We start from the raw sequence: 21,566 nt of genomic DNA on the forward strand, positions 1-21,566 counted from the left end.
TCACTGGTGATTTTCTTTCATCTTTACATTAATGTCTTTGCAGAAAAATGGTGAACAGCCAGAGAGCATGACATCAAAAGATGCTGCCATGTTTCCCATCATTGCCAGTTGTACCCTTCTGGGTCTTTATATCTTTTTCAAGGTGAGTGTATAAGCAAGCTTAAAACCACTGTGAAACAGAAATGGTGGGAACTACCAAGACTCTGTGGTATTGTGAAAGTTCCAAGTCCATAAACCATGTTAATAAAAGGCTTGATTTTGATGAGCCAGAGTACATGTGAATTAAAAAGGTATCTCTCTTTGAGGATCCCCAATAGGGTTTTCAGATCCCGCCATCCCGGCTAAAATTTTCCCTCAATCCCATAAACCTGAAGGTTTTTATCGGGTTGTCCCAATCCCAATTATTTATTGTTTCTTAATCCCTTGCCTCAACCACAAAAGGCCTTTCATGATAAGTGGGTGTAACATATATTCCCTCCAATAAAGCACTAGTCTTGAATACATTGTATTTCCCAAGTTGGAGAATCCTTGTAAAATTAAATTATTTCCCGAGGAAAGAACAGTCTCTAGTTAACTTCGCTAATTTTGGCTATGTTACCTCAATAAAAATGTAATTTGAATAGAGTGCCACCACTATCAACATGTTGTAAACATACAGTATACCTGCATTTTTAAATTTACTCATTCCTGTGCAATCATTTGGTTGCTGAGGTAATTCAATTATAAAAGAACCTTTGTCTACCAAATTGGGGTAATACATGTTATTCGCATTGTGTAGCAGCTGTGAATAATATTTGTGTAACAATTTTCAGGAATTGTTATTCAGACTCATGTGCATGAAGTCTGGATATATATACTCCATCTGGTTGCTTAGTAAAAAGAATAATATTTTAATTGATTATTTTACTTACAGTATCTTTAAAATGTACCTATTGTGACTTTCCCTTTTATCATTTCAGTTGTTCAGCAAGGAGTACATTAACTTGCTTCTTACTCTGTATTTCTTTGGTCTTGGTGTTTTGGCTGTGACACACTTGCTCAGGTAACATGTACATTGTATTTGTCAATGCAGGGTTGGAAATTAGCGCTCACCCACTCGCCCAGGCGAGTGTGAAAACCGTCGGGCGAGTATGAATCACAGATCACTCGCCCGGTTTGGCGAGTACGATTTTAATATCCAGTATAATATTTTTCAAAATAAGCATACTTTTTACTTTTCACTTCAAAATAATCCACATTGTCCACAAGCCGATAGCCTACCAACATTTTGAAATCTCCAACAAAGCTGCGTTCAAGTTCGTAAACAGACAAAAATGGCTTCCTTTTGGTGATTGTTACATGATGGACATACCTGTACAAAGTAATACCTCTGGACATAAACACACTAACTCGTCTACCGAGCCACGAAATGCGGCAAGGTCGCTATTTCCCGATTTTCCCGTCTCTTTTTCACTTTGCTTGCAAACTACAGGAATTTGGGAAGACGTTTCAAATTTAAAACTGCGTTCAACTTTTGAAGTAAGCGTGCTCAAGGTTTTTTGTGGAGTAACGTCTATTTTTTGTGATTTTTTATTGAAGAAATAGATTGCAGTCTGTATCGCAACTGACCACCGACGGTGGCACGATGAGTATTGAACATGATTTAAAATTAAAGTTATAACGGTATATTTTATTATTTGTCGGGGAGAGGGGCTAAATTTTCCTTCCTTAAATGTAGGAGACTGGGCGAGTGAAAATTGATCTGGGCGAGTGCAATTTGAAGGTCACGCGCCCACATGGCGAGTGCTCCAAAATTTTAGTTTCCAACCCTGCAATGAGTTTGTGATTGAAATAATGAATATGTGAAATCATATATTTGAACTGCGGATGAAGAATAAATGGAGAGAAGATCCTCGCAGTTATGAACATAACTTAAGCAGTTGTGAAAATAAATCTGAAAATTTTTTTCAGGTTTCTTCTCTCCATTTATGAGTTTGTGATTAGTAGCCACTCAGCGTGTTTTACTGGAAATCTGCAAATCTCACTGGTTATTTCACTGTTTGTACTTGTTGATAGGACACAATCGCATGCTTATTGTTCTTAAATGGGAAATTTTTCATGAATTTTGGCTTGAAATTGCCATCCTTGTTTTTTTATGAACCTTTGTTAACTCGGGTGCGCCCATTGACTATAATTTGCTCATACAAGTACAATCATGTCACCTTCAACTGTCCCCTGGCGCCAACTTAGTTGGTGCATAGGGCCTCGTAATTATGTACATGTAAAAAACTCGGGCTCATAATCTTATTGTTAATCTGCAGTGGTATTCTGTTTTTGTGAGACCAGTAAGATGTTTATGTAACTGTACAATTTGATGCAAGTTAGCTTTTATAAAAATCAAATTAATATTTTGGTAGCTACAGTACACACAATATAATTTTCATGATAATTTTTCAATGTGGATAAAAATTGAGAACTTTTTGGTTTATAATGTACTGTTCTTTGACTCTTTTCAGACCAAATGTTGAACTTTTGTTACCAGCAGCATTTCCAAACAAGAACTATACCCTTGATCTCACAGAGGGCAAGGGTGACAAGAAGTCAGGTGATTTAGAGGGTCCATTGTCCTATTCATTTCAAAATATTATTACAGTGCGGCTACTGTTACCGGGGTCACCCAGACAAAGTTAACCTATCACAAAGCAGAACGGAAACAATAAATTTCAGCATTTTTTCCTTCAGCCAATGAAATGTCGAGTAGAGAACAAAGAAATTTCAACTTCTTCATTCGCCACGAAAACACATCAATGCTAAATTTTGGCTGTATGGCACTGGGTTTTCAATTAACTTCGATTGCATCCCTTTTGAACTTGAGTAGTTGCGACAGCACAAGTTGGAAAGTAAACTGCGTCAAAACAGGGAAAGCAACGACCATGCCATACATGTATGTCTCCAGACGTAAAAGTGCGTGGCGGAGTTCGCTCGTGACAATTTCAAACAATTTTCTCTACGGCATCAACCGGAGTTTTGTTAGTACCATTTGGAAAATAAATGCATGAAAGGCCAGCAAAGGAAGACATTCTAAACTGCATAACATACCAGAGAAAGCGACAATGACAACGTTTTTTCACTTCACACAATAAAATGTCAAAATTTCATTTTGTTCACTCGCGAAGCTATTTACTTTATATGTTGAATAGAGCGTTAGGTAGCGTTGACGTTTCGATTTAAAATTTGAGTAGTTTCACATACTGTACAATTAAATGTCATTTGTCATGAAAGTTTGCAAGAATCGATTTCAATCTCTGTGAAAGCAGTGAATGTGATTGTTGTTTGTTTGGACAAACTGCGTGGCGGAATTTGATTCTCGGAAAAAGTAAAACTTTATAGCCAGCTGTTTCAGTGTTTTCTCGCAATTGTAACAATGCAGAAAACAGAACACATTCCAAACAGGAACATCAGTAACGTTTTCATTACTAACTAGCAAGCGAAACTGTTCTTTAAACTTCATCCATCTTTCGATTTCAATCTCTGTGAAAGCAGTGAACATGATGGTTGTTTGTTTGGACAAACTACGTGGCGGAATTTGATTCTCGGAAAAAGTAAAACTTTATAGCCGGCTGTTTCAGTGTTTTCTCCCAACTGTAACAATGCAGAAAACAGAACACATTCCAAACAGGAACATTAGTAACGTTTTCATTGCTACATGTAACTAGCAAGCGAAACTGTTCTTTAAACTTCATCCATCTTTCGACGTGCTAAAGAGCCAGATGGATCGAAATCCACCAATCACAGCCCATTTGCATGACCTTCTGAACTAAGTATGAACAAAGTATGTTAGTGTTGAAAACATCACCAATTTTCCTGTTCGGAATTTGTCCTGTGTCTTGCATTGTTTATACAATTGCAAGAAAAACTGAAACTAACAAACGGCCGTCGCATTCACTGCTTTCACAAATCGATTCTTGAAAACTTGCATGACGAATGACATTCATTTCTACAGCATGTGAAGCTCCTCAAATTTTTAAATCAAAATGTAAACGCTAGCTAATGCTCTATTCAACATACCTAAAGTAAATACATGTAGCTTCACGAGTGAACAAAATGAAATTTTACCCTTTTTTATTGCTCAACTGACATTTTATTGTGTGAAGTAAAAGAAAATGTTGTCATCGTCGCTTTCTCTGATACGTTATGCACTTTAGAATGTCTTCCTTTGCTGGCCTTACGTGCATTTATTTTCCAAATGGTACTACCAAAACTCCGGTTGATGCCGTAGAGGAAATTGTTTGAAATTGTCACGAGCGAACTCCGCCACGCACTTTTACGTCTGGAGACATGGCATGGCCGTTGCTTTCCCTGTTTTGACACTGTTTCGAACTCCTCTTTCATTAATGTCGCTGATATTTACTTTCCAACTTGTGCTGTCGCAACTACTCAAGCTCAAAAGGGATGCAATCGAAGTTAATTGAAAATCCAGCACCATACAGCCAAAATTTAGCATTGATGTGTTTTCGTGGCGAACGAAGAAGTTGAAATTTCTTTGTTCTGTACTCGACATTTCATTAGCTGAAGGAAAAAATATGGAAATTTATTGTTTCCGTTCTGCTTTGTGATTGGTTAACTCTGTCTGGGTGACCCCGGTAATAGTAGCCGCACTATAATAATTTCACACAGGGATGTACAGTAGCTTAGAAGAAAAAACTAAGCAGGCTCATTCACAAGTTCATCCAGCTTGTCTGGTCTTTATACCTTTAAAATTATTTCAGGTCTTTGTTTTCTAGTGAAATTTCAGCTGGTGATAAGCTCTCTTTCAGCTGGTGAAATTAGCCTGTAGTCGGCTTTTAGCTACATGTACACTGTACATCCCTGCAAGCAGGAGGGCATTTTGCGTGCGCATGCGTGCAACCGCTGTACAAAGACCGCGTGATCTTGGGAATAAAAATGGCGCGGAAGATTCAAACTTTGTTTTTTGTACTGTTTATCGTCACATAATTTAATATAGGCCTAAATTTCGCTAAGAAAAAGTGTTTTGTGTGTGGCAAGGCTCTTATAAAGCAGATTTTCTGGCCAGCTTCGGGATCGTTGTTGCAAATAATGGGAAAATATGTGGGACAGGTAGGAAAGCCTTCACCGACAAAAATTAAACAGGCCGTAAAAAGAGGAAAACATTTATCCGTGTGCTGGAGTGTGATATATTAGGATCAAAACTTCACATCAAATCAATTGCTGTAATACAGGCAGAGTGCGAGCAATATTATAGCTTGTCGGGTGATTTTTTGCCTAAAGGGACGGCCACCAAAGAAAAGGGTTTTCCCTGAGGGGAACGACATGTTTGGGTGTTCTGCACATGATAATGCAGCTCACTGATGACTCCAAAGCAAAGCCAACTTGCCCTCGACTGGCAAACAGGGTTTCCTGGAACAAGACCTGCAGTTCTTTAAAACACATTTAGGCGACACAGAAGTAAAACAGCCGTTATAACAAAATGAACATCAAACTTAATGAAATAAACGTTGAATGAAAAATTGAAAATAACATTGTTTATAGTTAAAAATTATTTCTTAAGACATTTTATACAGCAGTTATTAGAACGTTTCTGAAAAATATATATATAGCTTGTTCGTTTCATGCTATTTTTTGACTGGTGATCAAGGCTAGATTTTGATAAAGGAGCCAAAAATGTACTAATTAACATAGTAAAATGTAAACAAATAGTCTACCAGCTAAGAATTACCATAACACTTTAAAATTAAGACCGATCGCAGTAATTATTTTCTTGTTCAACAGAATAATTGTGGTATCATCGAAATGTGAAGTTATTTTGACCAATGCTCACGTTTAAGGAAATAATCACAAACGATAGTTTCTCTGTTAGGATAAACCAGCGAGAACGTACGTTAAAGAAAGCTAAAAATTTCCACAATTGACCATTTTTTAACGCTACCTTCGCAGCATTAGACGATAGTTTAAGTACTTCAGGCTCCATATATCATCGGTAGACGCTGGAGATCAAGGCTAGATTTTGAGATTTTTGCATTGTGAGAACGACTAAATTGTAGTTTTATGACAAATCTGAACAAAATCATGAGCACTCGCTCAAACCCGGGATACTTGATTATAACATCGTATAGTTAAAATTGCTGTTTTATACTTTAGTACTAAGTAGCCGTAGCGCTTTGTCCGTTTAGATCTTCCGGCTATTAAAAACATGGGCAAGGTATTTAGGTTCTCGACATTCGGTCGCCATTTTGTCCACGTGCAATGTTTAATACACATAGCCAAAGTCGATCAGATAAACAGCACGCCGACACCAAACTTTGCTTGTTGTTGTCAGAAGATAAAGCAAGGACTCTTAGTATTGTATACAGCAAGTAAAACTTAAAACACGTTTCATTTTGAGCTAGAAATTAGGCCATAAATTGTGGAAAATATGTAAACAATCGATAGCAGAACTTCTCTGTCGTGCGCACTAGTCCATATCGACGCATGCGCACGCAAAATGCCCTCCTGCTATCCCTGCATGGGTATCACCTGCGAGCACTATCTTTACAGTACATTGTTCAAATTATCTTTGGTCTGTCTCTTTCAATAGTGCTAACTATTGTGTTTTCATTTCTTTTTTCTTTTTTGAAGAACTGGTAAACTACGAGTTTGACAGAATAGACTTGCTTTGCCTTGCAATCTCATCTGCTTTCGGAGTGTGGTATTTATGGAAGAAGGTATGCTACACTATACATGACTTTTGTATAATGCATTATTTTTAATTAAATACATACAATATTGAAAGGCTTGGCTAAATTTTATTCCAAGATAATCTAAATCTCTATTATTAAGTAACTATACCACCTTTCCCAACTGAATTGCACCTTTTTGTACACTGTACACCTGGGTTGGTGGACTCAGAGACACTTCAAGATAAAAGTGTTTTGTCCAGAAACCAAAAGTTTGACATTTTGAGGCCTGGTGTCAGGGGCGGATCCAGGATTTTTCAAAGGGGGGTGGCTGTTTACCAATATTTTTGTTTACTATCTTGTTTAAGTCCCAAGTTTTTTATGAGGGTGGAGGGAGGGGATATCAGGCTTTTAGACAGGATTTTGAAAGTGAGAGTCCAAATTATTTCGGGCCTAAGACCCATATTTCATGGCCGTAGGCTCCTTCCCACTAGGGTGGTCTGGGGGCATGCCCCGTCAGAAAATTTTTAAAAGTGAAAGCCTCTTAGACATGATTTACGCGATTCTAATAAGGAAGGTGGATGTTAACAAGTATGTAAAATTTACTTAAGCTAAAAATATTAACACTTTCTTCACCTTACCCAGTGTCATATATAACTGGTAATTTTTTATTTTGTTCTCCTCCCACATGTAGCACTGGATTGCCAACAATATATTTGGCTTGGCATTCTCTCTCAATGGAGTTGAGTTGCTTCACTTGAACACAGTAACAACCGGCTGCATTCTTTTGGGAGGACTCTTTGTCTATGATATATTTTGGGTAAGTAATAATTTTATGTTATGTACCTGCACTGTAAGTGCAACAATATGACCTCTACAGCCTAACTGCATCATTCCATAGTTCTGCAAATAAAGTACAAACAAAATAATAATGTTTTATTTGACCCCTTTCTAGAAGTTTAAGGGTCAGAAATTTGGCATTAGAGTTTTTTGGGGTAATTTTTGGTCCAGGGATTTTGTTGGAAGCCCTAGTGATTTTTTGGGGTCTAGATTTTTGCCGCATTCAATAATCCCTGTAACTTGAAATCCCAAGTACCCCCTTCCCCCTTGGATGGGGGGCTCAACTGTAATGCAATGTGTAAGTTGGATAGGTCAAGACAAACCTGTTTGTTCCCACATGCCAGCCAATGATTCATAGTGTTTGTTGTAGATGTGTGCCGAAATCAAGATCATGTTCTCTTTACATGCTACATGCACATATATTATTTGTGATTTCAAAATCAGTTATTATAAAATAAGTCCTGTTTACTAATTAGTAAAGATACAAACCAGTAACCTTCTACACAATCATTATCTTGACATTCTAACTACTTTCAATGTCATACTGTACAGTCATACATGTAGTACTTGCCATGTCTCAGTTGTTTTATTGTTGCATTCAATTGATATTTTAGGTGTTTGGAACAGATGTTATGGTAACTGTTGCCAAGTCCTTTGAGGCACCAATCAAATGTAAGTTCCTACAAATTATAGACAGCTTTCTGTTTGCACCTGTAAGTGTTGCAAAACAAAACTAAAGTAATCATGCGGGCCAATCATAAAGGACAAAGACAAAGACAATCAAGTGAATTAATCTGACAAAACTTGAAGCAAAAACATAAAGCTGCCGTAAGGCACAGGAAAATGTGTGCGATTAGGTCAGGAGTGGTTTTGGTTTTACTTCTGACTGATAAAAATTAGCACAAGGGTTTTAAACTGATCTCAAAACATATACATGTAGTAAAGCTAACCATGAATTGAAGACTGGGGGGAACCTGTGGGGAGAATTACAGTATATGCATTTGTACAGCATGAATGACTAAAGTCTTCCACTTATTTGCAGTGATATTTCCAATGGATCTCCTTGAGAAGGGATTATCAGCATCCAACTTTGCCATGTTGGGACTTGGAGACATTGTTATACCAGGTAAATTAATAATTAACCGGGCGGGGAGACTGGGCCGGCCCGGTTCATAAATCGCCCGGAATTTTTTCGTCGTAGTAGTAGTAGTAGTAGTAGTAGTAGTCTTGTCGGTAAATCGTTCCAGACCCGCTCGGCCACTTTCTTGGCCAGGATTCAAATCACGCACCCTTGATGTTTACTCGGCAGAAGCTTTTAAATCACTCTCCTATTTTAAATTTTATCTAATACCCTCAATTCTCTTAAGCGTGAAATATATATTTTTGTGTTATTCAAGTGTTTGAGTACTGGTTTGCGAAACCAGTGATTTTTTTGACACGTCCAAGCAATTATTATTTTTTTTTTTTGAAAACTGCTACGTCAGTCACGCAATGATTTTGCAGCAAGCTTCACGCATAACTGCTTTTAAAAAAAGGGCTGGTAGCCAGAAAATTTTTGAGCCGGATTACTTTGAAGATGCTCTTCATTTAATAGAAAAAATTGTGTCCATTTTCATCCGTGTACAGTTGAGCCGGCAAAGTCGCGTATCAGAGACGATTGAATGTTTACACAGCGAAATAATCTTATTTTTGTTCTTGATGTAAAAGCTTTACTTACACACTTCCCAAGACTTCAGTCAACAAAATGGTAATGTATAGTATTTCTACGAACTATGATAGTATTTGTGAAGGGATCCGCAAAGCCAGCAAGTAAAACAAATGGTCTGCAAAATGAAAATGAAATCTTGGCGCGGGTGATTTAATACATGTAATTAAATTCTACCACGGCATGCAAAATTTCACGATTTTGAAATTTTCTAAATCTTTTTGCCTTTCAAAATGTTTCTTGACCCCATCTTGAATTAAAATTCATCTAAAACGTTTTCATGTTTCTTTTTTATTTTTTCACGTTTGTATTTAAGTGCCACTGTCAGAGAAAGTGTTCCAGACCTTCGAAGTCGGGGTCAACCGATTTTCCTGAAACTTACTGCAGAAGTTGGCCTTGATGAGATATTCTAAAAGCCATTTGGGTTTGGTTTTCTGACTTTTACTTTCAAAGTTCCAGGGGTGGTCCCATATTGAGCCTTCAAATCATGAAAAATCCTGCTTTTGAAGGAGTATGTTTGCACTTGTATAAAATCAAACACACAAAACTTTTTGACTAAATACTTGTAGGCTGTGATTCTACTATAAATGCTCTTTCGTTTCATATATGCTGATTTGGCATAGAGGGTTCTGACAGTGTGAGGCATAACACGAAACTTGGCCAACTTTTGATGAGAAAACCACTACCCAAAATTGCCAAAATTTAGATGTTCATATTTTTTAACTGCCTAACTAGAAAAAAAGGACACTTATATCAGGAGTTATCCCAATGCATGTAGAACAAAATTCAGTTGAGAAAAATTTGGGCCGTGTAATGTTTTAGTTCTTTAATGACCCATTTTGAAGCACACCCTGACCTAATTTGCATATTGTCAAAACCAAAAGTTTAACATCCATACTCATTTTATTTATTTTTAAACACTTTAATTTGCCTTGGTGAGGCTTAAAGTTCTTAGGAAAGCTGTTGTTAGCAGTAATAAGACGAGTAAACATAAATTTTGACTGATAAAATTAGCAAAAATTAGAAAATCAACACTGATGAAATCAGTTTGTTCTTCTCAAAAGCATGTTCCTTAAAATATAATGTGCATACAATAAATGGAGTCCGTATAAGGTCTACGTGATAGTTTACTATACTAATACACTTCTTTTAAACATATCCATGCTTAACTTGCCATAACCTGAAATCATACCCTCCCTCCCTACTACTGCTGCGGGGGAAGGAGGGCATGATACATTTGCTTGTCGAAAGTCATGTAAAAAAGCCAGATTCTGGTTTTTTGTCTGATTGGTCGAGAAACAATACTCAATGGAGCGGTGTGGACTGATTGGTTGTCGTATTTCAACGAGACTTCCGGTCAGAAGCTGGTAATGGCAAAGACGAGTCACGTTTACTGCGAGGACGAGTTCTTTTCTACGTTAGCTGAAGCCCTAACAGATATCAAGTGTAACTCTCTGAAGGCAGAACAAATAGAGTGAGCGACAATGCGTAATAATTTTGGTTCCGTGAAGATGTTTTTGTTGTTCTTCGAAAACAATATCCCAGAGATGTTGGAATGTTTACAAAAGCGATCGATCCTATCTGCCGTAAAACAGCTCTTGTCGGTGAATTCCTTTTTGTGTGTGTGTAAGCTGAAATAAAGGGACGGCATCCAGTACAACTGATAAAAATATGTTCACAAGCGCCATCTCACCTTGCTACTAAAAGCATTTTTATCTCAACACGGCGAAGTTTAAATACAGGCTGTACATATGTACAATTTTTCTCCAGACGTTTTTCACGCCTTGTGGAAATCCGAGTCTCGAATTTGCCGCCAACTACAAAGAGTGATTTGACAGTTCGACGACACATTAGTTTATTTAAATTAGGGGGCGGCTGGCGGCCGGTTAAATAAATGTATCAGGCGTTCTTTTTTCCCTCTCGCTTTCGTAAAAAGAAAAAAAGAACGCCTGATCGCAGGTTAAACTTGCCAAAGCTTAACTTACCAAAGCGTATTAAGAGCTATATTCGGAGAGTTTGGAGAACTGAAAGACATTCGGAAATAATCGATTTTTTTTTTCATTTCGCCAAAACATTGCTTTAGGTGAACTTATTCGAGGAAAAATAGTTTTAAGTTTCAGCGTTTTATTTTACAGGCGAAATTTCAAAAGTTTGAAGTGTTTGAAATTTGGATGCAAATGGCCGTTTTCGCCGCTTTGAAGAATCAAATTTTCACACTTCTTTGTGAAAACATCGGAGGCGTTAAAACTATCCTATTAAAACGAAACTTGGCACAAATATTATATTACCCTTACACTTTAAAGTCGTGTAATAATTTTCTCAAATTGTTATTTGTAGCTTTTGAACTGGGCGTATTAATTCAGTCGCCATTTGTGTCTCACCGACGAAGGAGAAAATAAGGCCAACTTTGACTACTGTAAATGGCCACTGGTATATATCATTTGGTCAAAATATTTACATGTTTAGAAACCTTTGTTATTGGTCTTTACACCAGGAAAGTTTCAGCTCTGGGAATCCAATATTTCGCCGTCAGTAAAATAAAATGTCATGGCATATTAGCGAGTTGGATTTTATGCAAATTACAAGGTTAAAATGCATTTCGGCAATGAAATCACTAACAAGAATAAACCATTCACCGCTACTTATCCTTGTTTATGCTGCTGAGCATTTGCTGACGATATCACTTCAACTTCCAGTGTCCTGTTGAGTCCTTTGACGAAATATATCAAGTGATGATGAACTTGTATGAGCTAAACCAACGGCCACCACTTGTCAATAAACTCGACAACAGGAAATTTGATATATCCACGAATTGACATCTGTGCGGCGCTGATTTCCCGGTTTTCATCGCTCCCTTTAGACGTATTTTTAAAACATGGTAAACTATGCACTCCAAGCTGCAAACTTATCAGTTTTTTATCGATACATTGACAACTTCCAGGAGAATTATTTGTTTAGGGATGAGTGAGCGGAGAAATGGGACTGACCTTTGGATTGACCCCCGCGCCGTCACGTTACTTCCTTCCGTCACGCGCGGCATTAAAAATGTAAAAATTGAAAAAGCGACATATCACATACACAATACTTCTTATAAAAAGATCATAACATTACACTTTTCTAGATTGCGAAAAAATAGGATAGCCTATTTATTAGGATTTTCACTGTTAAACAATTACAATGTTTTTTACATACATCAGAAAGTGAAATAAATATAAACTTAGATCAATGTTGTGACTATCTTCTGTATCTCACTTAGCTTCACTTTGACTCACTTCTGCTTTCGAAGAAGTATTTATTACCTTCATAGGTCGTGTTGACTCGGAAAATACATAAAATTAATGTCTGTTGCTTCAAATATATATTTCCAATCTTACTGTCCTATTTCCCTTTTCACATTTGGCCAGATTTTTTTTTTATTCGCATTTGTCAGCAATGTTCAGAGCCCTACAAGGTGTGAAAAAGTAACCCGCGCGTTCGATTTTCTATTCAAAACATGCTAAACAAATAATAGGCCCCTAGGCGCGGGCCTATAACTTTTACCTGTTCGTATTTTGAAAATTTACGATAAAAAAGGGAGCATTTTGCAACGTTTCTTACAGGGCCGTACCTAGCTTTTTTTGTCTGCGGGGGCAAACTCCAAAATAGCCACAAGAAATAGCCCAACAAAATCAAACACTATGTTGGAAATTTAGTTTTCCTGTCGGGGGCAAACTAGGGAGCCTTCTACATACGCAAAATCGCATGCGCCGGAATGAGTGAAAATTGGCGCAATTCCTTTTTATAAAATTTTATAGTCTAGTTGTTGTAAAATACATATCAGCACAAAATGAAGGAGAAGGCATTTTCGAGATTCTCTGTGGACCTCCTCCGCCCCGACCAACGTCTCGCAAATGAGCACTTAAGATTGGCCAGTCCTACAACTATTCAACTATAAGCGGCCCCATTCTAATAAGCGCTCTCATTTTTTCAAGTGTCCCTATTCCAATAAGCGCCCCCATTCTAATAAGCGACCCTATTCTGATAAGAGCCCTCATTTCTATAAGCGCCCCCGTTCTAATAAGCACCCCCATTCTTATAAGCGCCCTCATTTTTATAAGCGTCAATATTGTGGATAACTGCCCTACTGAAGTCATCGACATTGAAAAGATAAAATCATTTATACCATGCCATAGAAAATACAGCCAATCAGAATTCAGGAAAGCCATTGTATATTCGACGGTATTCAACTCAACCTTCCCATCGTGCGCTGCTATTCCCGATGAAATTTAGTAAGCGTATTTTCTATGGCATGGTATAAAATAGTTACACAACACTTTCTCGTGGTGTTCTTTGGAATATCCCGCTTGTCACGTGGTATCCCACTTGTCACTTGCTAAAGGCTCGTTTGTATACCGAGAAAATACAAGTGACTCGTGAGATATTCCATATTATTATTCCACTATTGCGCCATTTTACCATATTAGGGCAAAAGAACGCGCAAAATATGCCACGTTATTACACAGTAGAACAGGGCAAAAATACGTGCGGACAAATTTACGGAATACTGGCCCAAACAAAGTGGAAAAATTAGTGGAATAATAAATCCCTTATTCGATGGTTTAACATATAATACGAGCTGATATTTTGCTCATTGCTCGTATTTTTCCTCGCCCCTACGGGGCTCGGAAAAATACTACGCAACTCGCAAAATATCCGCGCGTATTATATGTTAAACCATCGAATAAGGTGTATGTATACACCTGATTGAAGAAACGTTGACCCGTGAAAAGCCTAAACGATAAACGATGCGACCCAAATGTTTACTGGGAAATCGGAAAAAGTAATCGTCTTCTGTGACAGAATGAACATTACCATACGACAGGTTGCATAAATCATGCTTTTATAGAAAAATTGAAAATATTACCTTGATTATAAATAAATGGAATACTACTAAGCTTACCAATGCTGTCTACCCACAATCCCATTCGGTCTTATCGTTCATAGTTTGAGCTTTTTACGGGTCAACGTTTCTTCAATCAGGTATATCACTCGAAAGCGTTGCATAGCTAGTGTGAACATCTACCGTTCCGTACCGTACCGTATATATTTACTGCTAAAATGAACAATTATTTTAAACAATTTATTACTGTTATATAGTTTCTGTTATTGGTAGTTATTTTATATTTATTAAAGTTTTGTTTTGAACATTTGGTCGTTTTTCAAAAAAAATAAAATAAGCGCCCTGTCGTAAAATAGTTTTATATACATATAAAAAAATTTAGGGCGAAGAACTACATGCCCATATCATTTATCTGTAATGTAGGGCGAAAAACTATACACCATGCCTATTTACCCCTGCTGGCGCGGACTATCAGGGCTATCATATTTACGTGTTGCATCACAAAAATGGACGTTAGATTAACGGTTTAGACCTGGAGTAAGAGTTTGTAACCTGATAGAGGCATATCAAGAAATAGTCTGCGTGGCATATCAAGAAATAGTCTGCGTGACGACACTAAAAACGGCTGCGAGAGAGACTAATCAAGAAATGAATTCCTTAATGTTTTAATGTTCCTTAATGTTTTCACACCTTGTAGGGCTCTGAACATTGCTGACAAATGCGAATGAAAAAAAAATCTGGCCAAATGTGAAACGGGAAATAGGACAGTAAGACTGGAAATATATATTTGAAGCAACAGACATTAGTTTTATGTATTTTCCGACTCAACACGACCTATGAAGGTAATAAATACCAATGAAGGTAGTAATACTTCTTCGGAAGCAGAAGTGAGTCGAAGTGAAGCTAAGTGAGGTACAGAAGATAATCACAACATTGTAATTGTTTAACGGTGAAAATCCTAATAAATAGGCTATCCTATTTTTTCGCAATCTAGAAAAGTGTAATGTTATGATCTTTTTAAAAGAAGTATTGTGTATGTGATATGTCGCTTTTTCAATTTTTACGTTTTTAATTCCGCGCGTCACCGAAGGAAGTAACGTGACGGCGCGGGGGTCAATCCAAAGGTCAGTCCCATTTCTCCGCTCACTCATTCCTAAAAAAATAATTCTCCTGGAAGTTGTCAATGTATCGATAAAAAACTGATAAGTTTGCAGCTTGGAATGCATAGTTTACCATGTTTTAAAAATACGTCTAAAGGGAGCGATGAAAACCGGGAAATCAGCGCCGCACAGATGTCAATTCGTGGATATATCAAATTTCCTGTTGTCGAGTTTATTGACAAGTGGTGGCCGTTGGTTTAGCTCATACAAGTTCATCATCACTTGATATATTTCGTCAAAGGACTCAACAGGACACTGGAAGTTGAAGTGATATCGTCAGCAAATGCTCAGCAGCATAAACAAGGATAAGTAGCGGTGAATGGTTTATTCTTGTTAGTGATTTCATTGCCGAAATGCATTTTAACCTTGTAATTTGCATAAAATCCAACTCGCTAATATGCCATGACATTTTATTTTACTGACGGAGAAATATTGCATTCCCAAAGCTGAAACTTTTCTGATGTAAAGACCAATAACAAAGGTTTCTAAACATGTAAATATTTTGACCAAATGATATATACCAGTGGCCATTTACAGTAGTCAAAGTTGGCCTTATTTTCTCCTTCGTCGGTGAAACACAAATGGCGACTGAATTAATACGCCCAGTTCAAAAGCTACAAATAACAATTTGAGAAAATTATTACACGACTTTAAAGTGTAAGGGTAATATAATATTTGTGCCAAGTTTCGTTTTAATAGGATAGTTTTAACGCCTCCGATGTTTTCACAAAGAAGTGTGAAAATTTGATTCTTCAAAGCGGCGAAAACGGCCATTTGCATCCAAATTTCAAACACTTCAAACTTTTGAAATTTCGCCTGTAAAATAAAACGCTGAAACTTAAAACTATTTTTCCTCGAATAAGTTCACCTAAAGCAATGTTTTGGCGAAATAAAAAAATTTCGATTATTTCCGAATGTCTTTCAGTTCTCCAAATTCTCCGAATATAGCTCTTAAACGCTCTTCAAGTAAAGTAAGTTTCCATATTTTTGAAAATCGTGCGGGTACAAACATCCTACGGCGTAATCGTACTTCCTGATGATCGTTACATTCTGCATTTGTTGACAGAATTCCTTTATAGTCCATTACAATCAAATAACATTTCTGAAGCCGCTCAGTTCTTTGCCATTGCTGTTTCGGCTGCACACTGTCCATCCGCCATTTTAGATGTGGTCGCAAGAGAACTGGGTCGAGAGTCGCCTGACTAAAAACGTGTGGACTCGACCTACGCGTTTTAAGCAGGAGGGCATTTTGCGTGCGCATGCGTGCAACCGCTGTACAAAGACCGCGTGATCTTGGGAATAAAAATGGCGCGGAAGATTCAAACTTTGTTTTTTGTACTGTTTATCGTCACATAATTTAATATAGGCCTAAATTTCGCTAAGAAAAAGTGTTTTGTGTGTGGCAAGGCTCTTATAAAGCAGATTTTCTGGCCAGCTTCGGGATCGTTGTTGCAAATAATGGGAAAATATGTGGGACAGGTAGGAAAGCCTTCACCGACAAAAATTAAACAGGCCGTAAAAAGAGGAAAACATTTATCCGTGTGCTGGAGTGTGATATATTAGGATCAAAACTTCACATCAAATCAATTGCTGTAATACAGGCAGAGTGCGAGCAATATTATAGCTTGTCGGGTGATTTTTTGCCTAAAGGGACGGCCACCAAAGAAAAGGGTTTTCCCTGAGGGGAACGACATGTTTGGGTGTTCTGCACATGATAATGCAGCTCACTGATGACTCCAAAGCAAAGCCAACTTGCCCTCGACTGGCAAACAGGGTTTCCTGGAACAAGACCTGCAGTTCTTTAAAACACATTTAGGCGACACAGAAGTAAAACAGCCGTTATAACAAAACGAACATCAAACTTAATGAAATAAACGTTGAATGAAAAATTGAAAATAACATTGTTTATAGTTAAAAATTATTTCTTAAGACATTTTATACAGCAGTTATTAGAACGTTTCTGAAAAATATATATATAGCTTGTTCGTTTCATGCTATTTTTTGACTGGTGATCAAGGCTAGATTTTGATAAAGGAGCCAAAAATGTACTAATTAACATAGTAAAATGTAATCAAATAGTCTACCAGCAAAGAATTACCATAACACTTTAAAATTAAGACCGATCGCAGTAATTATTTTCTTGTTCAACAGAATAATTGTGGTATCATCGAAATGTGAAGTTATTTTGACCAATGCTCACGTTTAAGGAAATAATCACAAACGATAGTTTCTCTGTTAGGATAAACCAGCGAGAACGTACGTTAAAGAAAGCTAAAAATTTCCACAATTGACCATTTTTTAACGCTACCTTCGCAGCATTAGACGATAGTTTAAGTACTTCAGGCTCCATATATCATCGGTAGACGCTGGAGATCAAGGCTAGATTTTGAGATTTTTGCATTGTGAGAACGACTAAATTGTAGTTTTATGACAAATCTGAACAAAATCATGAGCACTCGCTCAAACCCGGGATACTTGATTATAACATCGTATAGTTAAAATTGCTGTTTTATACTTTAGTACTAAGTAGCCGTAGCGCTTTGTCCGTTTAGATCTTCCGGCTATTAAAAACATGGGCAAGGTATTTAGGTTCTCGACATTCGGTCGCCATTTTGTCCACGTGCAATGTTTAATACACATAGCCAAAGTCGATCAGATAAACAGCACGCCGACACCAAACTTTGCTTGTTGTTGTCAGAAGATAAAGCAAGGACTCTTAGTATTGTATACAGCAAGTAAAACTTAAAACACGTTTCATTTTGAGCTAGAAATTAGGCCATAAATTGTGGAAAATATGTAAACAATCGATAGCAGAACTTCTCTGTCGTGCGCACTAGTCCATATCGACGCATGCGCACGCAAAATGCCCTCCTGCTCGCGTTTTACATCATGAAGTTTTCCTGTTCAGAGGTTTTTTCTAATAGAAGTCCTTTGCTCAACTTTAAAGACAGAACTGATCGTGACACTCTTTCATTTTGGTCACATTTTATTAGACCTGGGTGGAACTTGACTTTAAAGCATATGACACGGACTCCAAAATCAACTAGGTGGCCAACAGTGGCTCAAGAGTTTTTTGTTTTTGTTTTTAGATCGGTTGAATCGTATTCCTGGAACTTCCGCCTGTCATATCGTTAAAAATTAAAATTTCTACTGTTTTTTTTTCGAGTTTAAAACTGACTTAATACACGTAATGATCATAATGGTGTGCCTCACCAAGCTAAGACAGCTAAATAAATGAACGATCGGCCAGAAGAACTAGTAACAAGTAACAGCATGTATATTGTATATGGTGTAGATAAGAGCCATCAATCGACATCAAGATGTTGTCACAACTCTACAATGATGCACAAGACCGAAAACCAGTCCTAGTTGCAGTTGGCAAGAATAGCCACATTCGTATATATGCATGTCAATGGTGCGCTCACCATTTCCTTCAGCTTAGCAGTCAAAGTGACCTGACTAGTGAATTACAACAGAAAAACGACAACTCAGGTTAGATTTAGGAAACTACTGCAACCTTTCTTCCAGATAAGTGCTTACCTTAAACGGAATTAACTTTCAACTATTGTCATGCTCCGTACCCAACGGCTACTGCGTAGTTTCTCTTCTAGAACTGTGGATGAGCACGTTACAGTTCTTAAAAAACAGTCTATATTACTTAACGTTTTTTCCCTCACATCCCGCTATTACGGACTCTCGCTAATATGGACACTAAACGACGACGTCCCAAGCGTGTTGCTATAACGAAAGTTGACTCACGGTATTAATTATTTTAGCACAACACGAAAATAATAGATCTTCAGGCCGGTCACGGTTTTGACCGCCATCTGGAAGGATATGCAACGCCGTCACAAATTACAGTGTCTTATGGGAATCTGATGGACTATCCGAAGGAGCCTAGCTTCTAGGTAAAATATTTAATCAAACAAATTTGAATGATGTAGCTGGGATATAAAGCGTTCAGTTACGTTTTTAATTTTCCATTAATTTCTGCGTTTAAATCCTCCCGGCTTGTTGCGTGGGTTCAGCGGGTAGAACTTAGGGCCTGTTTACATGGAAGGCGGGTGCCCCGGCTAACCGAGTTACCCGGCCAACCGAGCTACCCTGGGCGAACCAACTTTCCATACGTTTCTTTAAAACACGCATCGAAGCGTTTACATGCAAGACGGGAAACCCGCCTTGCCGGGGCACTCGGTCTACTTGCCCGGGGCACCCTTCTAGGCGAGATAGCTTTTTGCCATATAAACGGTTATGACCGGACTATCCCAGCTTGCCGGGATAAGTCTTCGCGCGTGTTGGCATAAAATTTATAAATTCTGGACCCAAACAGTGCTATTTGACCAAAATTAGATCAAATTAGTTTTATCTGTAGGCTGGAAAATTTTTCTTTGAGCAACAGCTAATTAATTCGAAATTTTCGTAGGAATGATTATCCTTACTCACGAAACAACAAATATAATTTCAATTTGGCGGCCAAAGACTGTCGAATTTCGATTGAATTCCCCCATAATTGGACGTAGTAAAGTTCTAAGAGCTTGCACATCAAAATAAAATAGGTTTAAAGACGGCTAGCCTTGATTATTTAGTAAAAAATCATATTTTTCTTCAATCATTTGGAGCTACATGGTTTTCCCACGCTGTGACACGCTTAAATGACGCTGTCTCAACTCGGGTAGAAGGGCTGTGAATTCTGCATGTTAAGGTGGGCTAGGTTTTATCCCTTCTAGCCGGGTAACTCGGTTAGCCGGGGCACCCTCCCTCCATGTAAACAGGCCCTTATAGGCAAACGCCATCGAATAGACTCTTACCGATAGTGCTAGGGCTAGCACTTATTTTGGCATTATTTGGCTTCGCGAGCATTTTTTTCTACATTTTATCCCAAAAAGCACTGCTAGCATTATTTTGAATTTTCGACTGATTATTTGTATAATTTTGTGTTAAAAAGCACAATCTGACTTTTTTATGGCGTCCAAAGCCTCCCAGAACCCAGATGCATTTTGCCCTCATTTTAGTCACAGGAGCCGAGGAGGCCTGAGGAATAGATTTGATAGGTCAGCGTTTTCCTTCTAAAAACCCAGTCCATCACACTCGATACAAGATGGCGTCATCCACGTTTTCAGCGAGGAACAATGGAAGACAGCCAGCCAAGGCAAAAAAATGAAAAATGTTACTGAAAATCTGAAAAATGTAATATTCTATGTTTAAAAAAATCGTAAAGAGAGAGCATTTTTATGTAGACCACGAGCACTTTTTAAAAAAAATTAGCATTATTTTAGCACTTTTTTGGCAATAAACGAGCACTGCTTTAAGCATTTAATGCTTTTAATTTTTTACGAGCACTATCGGTAAGAGCTTACTATCGAATCTTGACAATGTGCGAGCCCTCGAGTCGTGCAAGCCAATGCCGTTTGCTTAAAAAGCACATCGGTTACTCTAATATAAGTGACATTACATTATGCGGATATGGTTAGCGTTTATATTAGGATTTGAGGACAGAAGGCACTACTATTGTTAGTTCATCGCTATATTATAATCAACATTCGAATAAAAATGAGACACTTTCAGTGGAAGGGGAAAGGTGAAAAGCATGAAAAATAAAAAAATAGGGGGAGCTCGTGGAACGACTCGATTTTTCCTTCCTTCTTTCCCAGTGTCCCCGAGCGCTTTTGTTTTTCACTCCTCAGCCTCGCGCTAACTTTTCACCTCTCCCCATTTCCCAGCCCTTACAAAAAATTAAAGAAGAGGCCTCTGTGGAGGACAGAGTAAAGTTCATGCATGTTTAAGGCAGACACTGCCGTTTACGTACACTCCTCTTGATCAAGCAATCAGCCACGGGTTTTTTAGCCATTTTTCAATTACTTCCAAATTGAAGTTTGTCTAAAAATAATATTTTTCTCACATAAAAAATGGCAACAGAGTAATTATGCAAGTTATCAAAACCTGAGAAAAAACACAGATGTTTTTTTTAATGCCTGATTATGACGAAAAACTTTAAAAAATTGTCATTTTTTTCAACTGTGATGTAGTTCCTTTATACCCCATTGAAGTGTAATCTGCCGAAAAGAGAATATTTAATGGCCCTCACTCGACACCAGAGATAAAACACGTGTTGATACTTGTTTCATTTCATTATAAGAATGATTTTAATAAGCCATTTGGTTTGTGTCGCATTATCAATTGTTCCTCCCAGGCTAGGTCTCGGGGGCTAGGTCTTATAAAATGCGACCAAAATGAAAAAGTCTTAATATTATGTCAACAAGTTTATAACACAGCGTCAAAAGAGGCTAATTTGAAAACAAAAATAATTTTCGCAGTACATTTTAAAGGTA

General features: G+C 37.7%; 1 protein-coding gene across 2 annotated transcripts in view; it reads left to right on the forward strand.

Moving 5' to 3' along the window:
* The window catches only part of LOC144646004 (signal peptide peptidase-like), a 28,819-nt gene that overhangs the window by 968 nt on the left and 6,285 nt on the right, over positions 1-21,566 (forward strand). For both annotated transcript variants that reach the window (XM_078505519.1, XM_078505518.1), the window contains exons 2-8: positions 44-142; positions 960-1,042; positions 2,496-2,584; positions 6,616-6,701; positions 7,348-7,473; positions 8,108-8,165; positions 8,536-8,619. In XM_078505519.1, the coding sequence (XP_078361645.1) occupies positions 44-142; positions 960-1,042; positions 2,496-2,584; positions 6,616-6,701; positions 7,348-7,473; positions 8,108-8,165; positions 8,536-8,619 (625 nt within the window). The remainder of the gene's footprint in view (positions 1-43; positions 143-959; positions 1,043-2,495; positions 2,585-6,615; positions 6,702-7,347; positions 7,474-8,107; positions 8,166-8,535; positions 8,620-21,566) is intronic.

This window comes from Oculina patagonica, chromosome 3 (assembly GCF_052425735.1).
Source record: "Oculina patagonica isolate OP01 chromosome 3, crgOcupat, whole genome shotgun sequence".
NCBI lineage: Eukaryota > Metazoa > Cnidaria > Anthozoa > Scleractinia > Oculinidae > Oculina > Oculina patagonica.